Here is a 10,815-nt window from a genome sequence, read left to right on the forward strand (position 1 = left end):
AAGTCATAGAAAAGTCGTAGAAAAGTCGTAGAATAGGGTCTAAAAAATGCTTCAAACAGTCAAAAAGATGAAAAAGTCGTAGAAAACTCGTAGAATAGGGTCTAAAAAATGCTTAAAACAGTCAAAAAGATGAAAAAAGTCGTAGAAAAGTCGTAGAATAGGGTCTAAAAATGCTTAAAACAGTCAAAAAGATGGAAAAAGTCGTAGAAAAGTCGTAGAATAGGGTCTAAAAATGCTTAAAACAGTCAAAAAGATGAAAAAAGTCGTAGAAAAGTCATAGAATAGGGTTTAAAAAATGCTTAAAACAGTCAAAAAGATGAAAAAAGTCGTAGAATAGGGTTTAAAAAAGGCTTAAAACAGTCAAAAAGATGAAAAACGTCGTAGAAAAGTCGTAGAATAGGGTCAAAAAATGCTTAAAACTGTCAAAAAGATGAAAAAAGTCGTAGAAAAGTCGTAGAAAACGGTCTAAAAAATGCTTAAAACTGTCAAAAAGATGAAAAAAGTCGTAGAAAAGTCGTAGAATAGGGTCTAAAAATGCTTAAAACAGTCAAAAAGATGAAAAAAGTCGTAGAAAAGTCGTAGAATAGGGTCTAAAAATGCTTAAATCAGTCAAAAAGATGAAAAAAGTCGTAGAAAAGTCGTAGAATAGGGTCAAAAAATGCTTAAAACAGTCAAAAAGATGAAAAAAGTCATAGAAAAGTCGTAGAATAGGGTCTAAAAATGCTTAAAACAGTCAAAAATATGAAGAAGTCGTAGAAAAGTCGTAGAATAGGGTCTAAAAAATGCTTAAAACTGTCAAAAAGATGAAAAAAGTCGTAGAAAAGTCGTAGAAAAGGGTCTAAAAAATGCTTAAAACTGTCAAAAAGATGAAAAAAGTCGTAGAAAAGTCGTAGAAAAGGGTCTAAAAAATGCTTAACTGTCAAAAAGATGAAAAAAGTCGTAGAAAAGGGTCTAAAAAATGCTTAAAACGGAAAAAGTCGTAGAAAAGTCGTAGAATAGGGTCTAAAAATGCTTAAAACAGTCAAAAAGATGAAAAAAGTCCTAGAAAAGTCGTAGAATAGGGTCTAAAAAATGCTTAAAACAGTCAAAAAATTGAAAAAAGTCGTAGAAAAGTCGTAGAAAAGGGTCTAAAAAATGCTTAAAACTGTCAAAAAGATGAAAAAAGTCGTAGAAAAGTCGTAGAAAAGGGTCTAAAAAATGCTTAAAACTGTCAAAAAGATGAAAAAAGTCGTAGAGAAGTTGCACAAAAGTCGTAGAATAGGGTCTAAAAAATGCTTAAAACAGTCAAAAAGATGAAAAAGTCGTAGAAAAGTCATAGAAAAGTCGTAGAAAAGTCGTAGAATAGGGTCTAAAAAATGCTTCAAACAGTCAAAAAGATGAGAAAAGTCGTAGAAAAGGGTCTAAAAAATGCTTAAAACGGAAAAAGTCGTAGAAAAGTCGTAGAAAAGTCATAGAAAAGTCGTAGAATAGGGTCTAAAAAATGCTTCAAACAGTCAAAAAGATGAAAAAGTCGTAGAAAAGTCGTAGAATAGGGTCTAAAAAATGCTTAAAACAGTCAAAAAGATGAAAGAAGTCGTAGAAAAGTCGTAGAATAGGGTCTAAAAATGCTTAAAACAGTCAAAAAGATGGAAAAAGTCGTAGAAAAGTCGTAGAATAGGGTCTAAAAAATGCTTAAAACTGTCAAAAAGATGAAAAAAGTCGTAGAAAAGTCATAGAATAGGGTCTAAAAAATGCTTAAAACAGTCAAAAAGATGGAAAAAGTCGTAGAAAAGTCGTAGAATAGGGTCTAAAAATGCTTAAAACAGTCAAAAAGATGGAAAAAGTCCTAGAAAAGTCGTAGAATAGGGTCTAAAAAATGCTTAAAACTGTCAAAAAGATGAAAAAAGTCGTAGAAAAGTCGTAGAATAGGGTCTAAAAAATGCTTAAAACAGTCAAAAAGATGGAAAAAGTCGTAGAAAAGTCGTAGAATAGGGTTTAAAAAAGGCTTAAAACAGTCAAAAAGATGAAAAACGTCGTAGAAAAGTCGTAGAATAGGGTCAAAAAATGCTTAAAACAGTCAAAAAGATGAAAAAAGTCGTAGAAAAGTCGTAGAATAGGGTCGAAAAATGCTTAAAACTGTCAAAAAGATGAAAAAAGTCGTAGAAAAGTCGTAGAAAAGTCGTAGAATAGGGTTTAAAAAATGCTTAAAACAGTCAAAAAATTGAAAAAAGTCGTAGAAAAGTCGTAGAAAAGGGTCTAAAAAATGCTTAAAACAGTCAAAAAGATGAAAAAAGTCGTAGAAAAGTCGTAGAAAAGGGTCTAAAAAATGCTTAAATCAGTCAAAAAGATGAAAAAAGTCGTAGAAAAGTCGTAGAATAGGGTCAAAAAATGCTTAAAACAGTCAAAAAGATGAAAAAAGTCGTAGAAAAGTCGTAGAAAAGTCGTAGAATAGGGTCAAAAAATGCTTAAAACAGTCAAAAAGATGAAAAAAGTCGTAGAAAAGTCGTAGAATAGGGTCTAAAAATGCTTAAAACAGTCAAAAATATGAAGTCGTAGAAAAGTCGTAGAATAGGGTCAAAAAATGCTTAAAACAGTCAAAAAGATGAAAAAAGTCCTAGAAAAGTCGTAGAATAGGGTTTAAAAAATGCTTAAAACTGTCAAAAAGATGGAAAAAGTCGTAGAAAAGTCGTAGAAAAGGGTCTAAAAAATGCTTAAAACTGTCAAAAAGATGAAAAAAGTCGTAGAAAAGTCGTAGAATAGGGTCTAAAACATGCTTAAAACTGTCAAAAAGATGAAAAAAGTCGTAGAAAAGTCGTAGAAAAGGGTCTATAAAATGCTTAAAACGGAAAAAGTCGTAGAAAAGTCGTAGAATAGAGTCTAAAAATGCTTAAAACTGTCAAAAAGATGAAAAAAGTCGTAGAGAAGTTGCACAAAAGTCGTAGAATAGGGTCTAAAAAATGCTTAAAACAGTCAAAAAGATGAAAAAGTCGTAGAAAAGTCATAGAAAAGTCGTAGAAAAGGGTCTAAAAAATGCTTCAAACAGTCAAAAAGATGAAAAAGTCGTAGAAAAGTCGTAGAATAGGGTCTAAAAAATGCTTAAAACTGTCAAAAAGATGAAAAAAGTCGTAGAAAAGTCGTAGAAAACGGTCTAAAAAATGCTTAAAACTGTCAAAAAGATGAAAAAAGTCGTAGAAAAGTCGTAGAATAGGGTCTAAAAATGCTTAAAACAGTCAAAAAGATGAAAAAAGTCGTAGAAAAGTCGTAGAATAGGGTCTAAAAAATGCTTAAATCAGTCAAAAAGATGAAAAAAGTCGTAGAAAAGTCGTAGAATAGGGTCAAAAAATGCTTAAAACAGTCAAAAAGATGAAAAAAGTCGTAGAAAAGTCGTAGAATAGGGTCTAAAAATGCTTAAAACAGTCAAAAATATGAAGAAGTCGTAGAAAAGTCGTAGAATAGGGTCTAAAAAATGCTTAAAACTGTCAAAAAGATGAAAAAAGTCGTAGAAAAGTCGTAGAAAAGGGTCTAAAAAATGCTTAAAACTGTCAAAAAGATGAAAAAAGTCGTAGAAAAGTCGTAGAAAAGGGTCTAAAAAATGCTTAACTGTCAAAAAGATGAAAAAAGTCGTAGAAAAGGGTCTAAAAAATGCTTAAAACGGAAAAAGTCGTAGAAAAGTCGTAGAATAGGGTCTAAAAATGCTTAAAACTGTCAAAAAGATGAAAAAAGTCGTAGAAAAGTCGTAGAAAAGGGTCTAAAAAATGCTTAAAACGGAAAAAGTCGTAGAAAAGTCATAGAAAAGTCGTAGAAAAGTCGTAGAATAGGGTCTAAAAAATGCTTCAAACAGTCAAAAAGATGAAAAAGTCGTAGAAAACTCGTAGAATAGGGTCTAAAAAATGCTTAAAACAGTCAAAAAGATGAAAAAAGTCGTAGAAAAGTCGTAGAATAGGGTCTAAAAATGCTTAAAACAGTCAAAAAGATGGAAAAAGTCGTAGAAAAGTCGTAGAATAGGGTCTAAAAATGCTTAAAACAGTCAAAAAGATGAAAAAAGTCGTAGAAAAGTCATAGAATAGGGTTTAAAAAATGCTTAAAACAGTCAAAAAGATGAAAAAAGTCGTAGAATAGGGTTTAAAAAAGGCTTAAAACAGTCAAAAAGATGAAAAACGTCGTAGAAAAGTCGTAGAATAGGGTCAAAAAATGCTTAAAACTGTCAAAAAGATGAAAAAAGTCGTAGAAAAGTCGTAGAAAACGGTCTAAAAAATGCTTAAAACTGTCAAAAAGATGAAAAAAGTCGTAGAAAAGTCGTAGAATAGGGTCTAAAAATGCTTAAATCAGTCAAAAAGATGAAAAAAGTCGTAGAAAAGTCGTAGAATAGGGTCAAAAAATGCTTAAAACAGTCAAAAAGATGAAAAAAGTCATAGAAAAGTCGTAGAATAGGGTCTAAAAATGCTTAAAACAGTCAAAAATATGAAGAAGTCGTAGAAAAGTCGTAGAATAGGGTCTAAAAAATGCTTAAAACTGTCAAAAAGATGAAAAAAGTCGTAGAAAAGTCGTAGAAAAGGGTCTAAAAAATGCTTAAAACTGTCAAAAAGATGAAAAAAGTCGTAGAAAAGTCGTAGAAAAGGGTCTAAAAAATGCTTAACTGTCAAAAAGATGAAAAAAGTCGTAGAAAAGGGTCTAAAAAATGCTTAAAACGGAAAAAGTCGTAGAAAAGTCGTAGAATAGGGTCTAAAAATGCTTAAAACTGTCAAAAAGATGAAAAAAGTCGTAGAAAAGTCGTAGAAAAGGGTCTAAAAAATGCTTAAAACGGAAAAAGTCGTAGAAAAGTCATAGAAAAGTCGTAGAAAAGTCGTAGAATAGGGTCTAAAAAATGCTTCAAACAGTCAAAAAGATGAAAAAGTCGTAGAAAAGTCGTAGAATAGGGTCTAAAAAATGCTTAAAACAGTCAAAAAGATGAAAAAAGTCGTAGAAAAGTCGTAGAATAGGGTCTAAAAATGCTTAAAACAGTCAAAAAGATGGAAAAAGTCGTAGAAAAGTCGTAGAATAGGGTCTAAAAAATGCTTAAAACAGTCAAAAAGATGAAAAAAGTCGTAGAAAAGTCATAGAATAGGGTTTAAAAAATGCTTAAAACAGTCAAAAAGATGGAAAAAGTCGTAGAAAAGTCATAGAATAGGGTTTAAAAAATGCTTAAAACAGTCAAAAAGATGAAAAAAGTCGTAGAATAGGGTTTAAAAAAGGCTTAAAACAGTCAAAAAGATGAAAAACGTCGTAGAAAAGTCGTAGAATAGGGTCAAAAAATGCTTAAAACAGTCAAAAAGATGAAAAAAGTCGTAGAAAAGTCGTAGAATAGGGTCGAAAAATGCTTAAAACTGTCAAAAAGATGAAAAAAGTCGTAGAAAAGTCGTAGAATAGGGTTTAAAAAATGCTTAAAACAGTCAAAAAATTGAAAAAAGTCGTAGAAAAGTCGTAGAAAAGGGTCTAAAAAATGCTTAAAACAGTCAAAAAGATGAAAAAAGTCGTAGAAAAGTCGTAGAAAAGGGTCTAAAAAATGCTTAAATCAGTCAAAAAGATGAAAAAAGTCGTAGAAAAGTCGTAGAATAGGGTCAAAAAATGCTTAAAACAGTCAAAAAGATGAAAAAAGTCGTAGAAAAGTCCTAGAAAAGTCGTAGAATAGGGTCTAAAAATGCTTAAATCAGTCAAAAAGATGAAAAAAGTCGTAGAAAAGTCGTAGAATAGGGTCAAAAAATGCTTAAAACAGTGCTGTCAAAAAGATGAAAAAAGTCGTAGAAAAGTCGTAGAAAAGGGTCTAAAAAATGCTTAACTGTCAAAAAGATGAAAAAAGTCGTAGAAAAGGGTCTAAAAAATGCTTAAAACGGAAAAAGTCGTAGAAAAGTCGTAGAATAGGGTCTAAAAATGCTTAAAACTGTCAAAAAGATGAAAAAAGTCGTAGAAAAGTCGTAGAAAAGGGTCTAAAAAATGCTTAAAACGGAAAAAGTCGTAGAAAAGTCATAGAAAAGTCGTAGAAAAGTCGTAGAATAGGGTCTAAAAAATGCTTCAAACAGTCAAAAAGATGAAAAAGTCGTAGAAAAGTCGTAGAATAGGGTCTAAAAAATGCTTAAAACAGTCAAAAAGATGAAAAAAGTCGTAGAAAAGTCGTAGAATAGGGTCTAAAAATGCTTAAAACAGTCAAAAAGATGGAAAAAGTCGTAGAAAAGTCGTAGAATAGGGTCTAAAAAATGCTTAAAACAGTCAAAAAGATGAAAAAAGTCGTAGAAAAGTCATAGAATAGGGTTTAAAAAATGCTTAAAACAGTCAAAAAGATGGAAAAAGTCGTAGAAAAGTCATAGAATAGGGTTTAAAAAATGCTTAAAACAGTCAAAAAGATGAAAAAAGTCGTAGAATAGGGTTTAAAAAAGGCTTAAAACAGTCAAAAAGATGAAAAACGTCGTAGAAAAGTCGTAGAATAGGGTCAAAAAATGCTTAAAACAGTCAAAAAGATGAAAAAAGTCGTAGAAAAGTCGTAGAATAGGGTCGAAAAATGCTTAAAACTGTCAAAAAGATGAAAAAAGTCGTAGAAAAGTCGTAGAATAGGGTTTAAAAAATGCTTAAAACAGTCAAAAAATTGAAAAAAGTCGTAGAAAAGTCGTAGAAAAGGGTCTAAAAAATGCTTAAAACAGTCAAAAAGATGAAAAAAGTCGTAGAAAAGTCGTAGAAAAGGGTCTAAAAAATGCTTAAATCAGTCAAAAAGATGAAAAAAGTCGTAGAAAAGTCGTAGAATAGGGTCAAAAAATGCTTAAAACAGTCAAAAAGATGAAAAAAGTCGTAGAAAAGTCCTAGAAAAGTCGTAGAATAGGGTCAAAAAATGCTTAAAACAGTCAAAAAGATGAAAAAAGTCGTAGAAATAGGGTCTAAAAATGGACCCTAGATAGAATAGGGTCTAAAAATGCTTAAAACAGTCAAAAATATGAAGAAGTCGTAGAAAAGTCGTAGAATAGGGTCAAAAAATGCTTAAAACAGTCAAAAAGATGAAAAAAGTCGTAGAAAAGTCGTAGAAAAGTCGTAGAATAGGGTTTAAAAAATGCTTAAAACTGTCAAAAAGATGAAAAAAGTCGTAGAGAAGTTGCACAAAAGTCGTAGAAAAGGGTCTAAAAAATGCTTAAAACTGTCAAAAAGATGAAAAAAGTCGTAGAAAAGTCGTAGAATAGGGTCTAAAAAATGCTTAAAACAGTCAAAAAGATGAAAAAGTCGTAGAAAAGTCATAGAAAAGTCGTAGAAAAGTCGTAGAAAAGGGTCTAAAAAATGCTTCAAACAGTCAAAAAGATGAAAAAGTCGTAGAAAAGTCGTAGAATAGGGTCTAAAAAATGCTTAAAACTGTCAAAAAGATGAAAAAAGTCGTAGAAAAGTCGTAGAATAGGGTCTAAAAAATGCTTAAAACTGTCAAAAAGATGAAAAAAGTCGTAGAAAAGTCGTAGAAAAGGGTCTAAAAAATGCTTAAAACGGAAAAAGTCGTAGAAAAGTCGTAGAATAGGGTCTAAAAAATGCTTAAAACTGTCAAAAAGATGAAAAAAGTCATAGAGAAGTTGCACAAAAGTCGTAGAATAGGGTCTAAAAAATGCTTAAAACAGTCAAAAAGATGAAAAAGTCGTAGAAAAGTCGTAGAAAAGTCATAGAAAAGTCGTAGAAAAGTCGTAGAATAGGGTCTAAAAAATGCTTCAAACAGTCAAAAAGATGAAAAAGTCGTAGAAAAGTCGTAGAAAAGGGTCTAAAAAATGCTTAAAACGGTCAAAAAGATGAAAAAAGTCGTAGAAAAGTCGTAGAATAGGGTCTAAAAAAATGCTTAAAACAGTCAAAAAGATGAAAAAAGTCGTAGAAAAGTCGTAGAAAAGGGTCTAAAAAATGCTTAAAACTGTCAAAAAGATGAAAAAAGTCGAAGAGAAGTTGCATTAAAGTCGTAGAATAGGGTCTAAAAAATGCTTAAAACAGTCAAAAAGATGAAAAAGTCGTAGAAAAGTCGTAGAAAAGTCATAGAAAAGTCGTAGAAAAGTCGTAGAATAGGGTCTAAAAAATGCTTCAAACAGTCAAAAAGATGAAAAAAGTCGTAGAAAAGTCGTAGAAAAGTCGTAGAATAGCGTCTAAAGTTAAACAGTTAACGTCCGTTACCTGAATATTGCAAATGAGCTCCGAGGAAGGAGTCGAGCATGGACCCCAGCAGACCGGCCACGCCGCCGTACACCACGATGGGCCACTGGGGGTCCGCCAGGTTCAGGTCGGGCACCGACAGGAGCTGTGTCACGTAGTAAGCCGTCCCCACTGCAAGCCCGCCGAGCAGGCTGGCGACCAACCCGACGACGGTGACGCCTCCGTTTGTTCCTGGAGAGGAAATTCACAGGATCTCAACACCGGACGCCTACATTACCCACAATGCAACACAGCTGGAGACGCACAGTGACCTCGATTGTTTAAAGAAGAAACGCCCCGGAGCGTCTTTGGTCGCTCACCTGCCGGTACTTCCTTCCAGGTGGTGATGAGTCTGGGCCGTGATTGGCTGAGGACGGGCCCCACCTCCGACGCCCAGGTGTCCCCGGCGCTGCACGCCAGCGCGCCCAGCAGGGAGAGGCACATCCACGAGGCCGAGTACTGTTTGCTGAAGTCGATGGGCATCTCCCCCGGACCCACCTGCGACACAACCGCCATTTTAAAAGAGCAATAAACCTTTATTATACCAACTATTTTGATTATGAGGAGGCTTTTATTTTGAAATTTCAGACGCTTTCCTGCACATTTACTTAAATACGGCACTTAAGCACAAATTTAAAGGTACATTTCTGTCATTTCCTGCTACTTTATATGTTTAAAAGTTCATTTTATTCGATTTATTCTTAATTTAAATGGTCAGAAATGCACCGACACTGACTTTGATGATTATAAACCTATTTATTTAGTTTTTTTATTACTTTTCGCAGCATTTATTTATAGAATAGTTGGAGATTTATCACATTTTATGTATAATAATGTTAATTCAGTAGTTATTTATCAAAGAAACGGCTTTTGAGTGAAACCGCTGAAAAATGAAAGCCCGTTTTGCTGACGCTGCGGTTCTGAGCGCAGGACTCGGGGGGGTCGTGTGCGTTTACCTCGATCATGTAGAGCAGCGCCAGCTCCGTGGGGACGCCTCCGTTACAGAACACCTGGATCCAGTTCCTCTGGCCGCCTGACGAGACACACACACACGTTAAAACACGTTCAGTTAAAAACACGACAGCCGCGGCTTCTGCCAAACGACCACGTGTGCAGAGCGTCTCCTCAGGTGTGGCGTCCTCTGACCTTCACAAACACACGTCATTTAATCTTAACGGTCAGATTAGAGAAGGCAAAGGACGCAAACACGTCGTCGTAACCCTCTCAGAAACCTTTCAAAATAAGGGTTGAGTGGTTGGAAGCGTCGGCGTCGTTCACCTTCTTTGTAGTCGGCGTCGATCTTCTTCTTCTGCGCTCCGCCCCAGCGCGTCAGCCTGGAGGACGAGACGAAGAAGGCGAGCAGCGAGGAGAAGAAGCTGAAGTTGGCGATCGTCAGCACGAACCCGACGAGGAGCGCTGCACACACACACACACACACACACACACACACACACACACACACACACACACACACACACACACACACACACACACACACACACACACACACACACACACACACACACACACACACACACACACACACACACACACACACACACACACACACACACACACACACACACACACACACACACACACACACACACACACACACACACACACACACACACACACACACACACTCTTTTAGGGGCTTTTTGACTCTTTATTCCGATAATTTGATTCTTGGAAAGTAAAAGTTGCTTCTACAGATTTGAGAAAAAAACAAAATGGCCTCCAGCCGTTCGATGACTCGGTTTGACGTCATCTCTGTTTTGGAAAGTCACATTTCCTCTCAGAGGTTGAATGGACTCGATTGTGGCGTTAAAAACAAGCGGCTTTGAAAGCAGATGAAAGAATCAGACCCACGAGGCCTCGACCCAAAATAAACCTCACGTCTCGTTAAAACCTCGTCAGTGACTCGGGTGTTTTTGATGGTAAAGACACAAAACTCAACATGTGTAAAGGAAAGAACCAAGTCATGAACGTCTGACTTTGTCGTTTTAGTCCCTTTAAAATGGGAATAGGCTCAAACTCAAACTGTGTCACTTCATAAATTTATTTACAGCTTCAGTGTTTATTGTGTTTTTGTTGATTTTATAAATTATATTACACGGTGGTGTGGTGGTTAGCACTGTCGCCTCACAGCAAGAAGGTCACAGGTTCGAATCCCGGCTGGGCCCCTTCTGTGTGGAGTTTGCATGTTGTCCCCGTGTCTGCGTGGGTTTTCTCCGGGTTCTCCGGTTTCCTCCCACAGTCCAAAGACGTGCAGGTGTTCGGTTCATTGATGACTCTAAATCACCCGTAGGTGTGAATGGTTGTCTGTCTCTGTTCGTCTCTATGTGTCCTGTGATAGACTGGCGTCATGTCCAGGGTGAACCCCGCCTCACGCCCGATGTCAGCTGGGATCGGCTCCAGCCCCCCACGACCCCGACCCCGGGATAAGCGGTTGAAGATGAATGAATGTTTTTTTTATTTATTTTGTTTTTATTGTGTTTTGTGCTTTTTTTAAAATTATGTTTTTGGATTTTAGTGATTTCTTTGGTGTTTTTTGATTTTTTAAAATATTTGTGATTATTTTAGTTTATATTTAATTTTTGTGATTTTTTAACTGGAGGATTGTTACTCCAGGTCGGGAATGAGTCCTTGCCCCAAGTTAAG

General features: G+C 35.0%; 1 protein-coding gene across 1 annotated transcript in view; it reads right to left on the reverse strand.

The window, feature by feature from the left end:
- tmem19 (transmembrane protein 19) overlaps positions 1-10,815 on the reverse strand; it is a 37,726-nt gene that overhangs the window by 19,990 nt on the left and 6,921 nt on the right. The window contains exons 4-7 of the mRNA XM_083935475.1: positions 9,430-9,567; positions 9,108-9,184; positions 8,472-8,649; positions 8,134-8,343 (exon numbers count right to left, since the gene is read on the reverse strand). Of these exons, the coding sequence (XP_083791601.1) occupies positions 8,134-8,343; positions 8,472-8,649; positions 9,108-9,184; positions 9,430-9,567 (603 nt within the window). The remainder of the gene's footprint in view (positions 1-8,133; positions 8,344-8,471; positions 8,650-9,107; positions 9,185-9,429; positions 9,568-10,815) is intronic.

This window comes from Echiichthys vipera (assembly GCF_963691815.1).
Source record: "Echiichthys vipera genome assembly, chromosome: 20".
NCBI lineage: Eukaryota > Metazoa > Chordata > Actinopteri > Perciformes > Trachinidae > Echiichthys > Echiichthys vipera.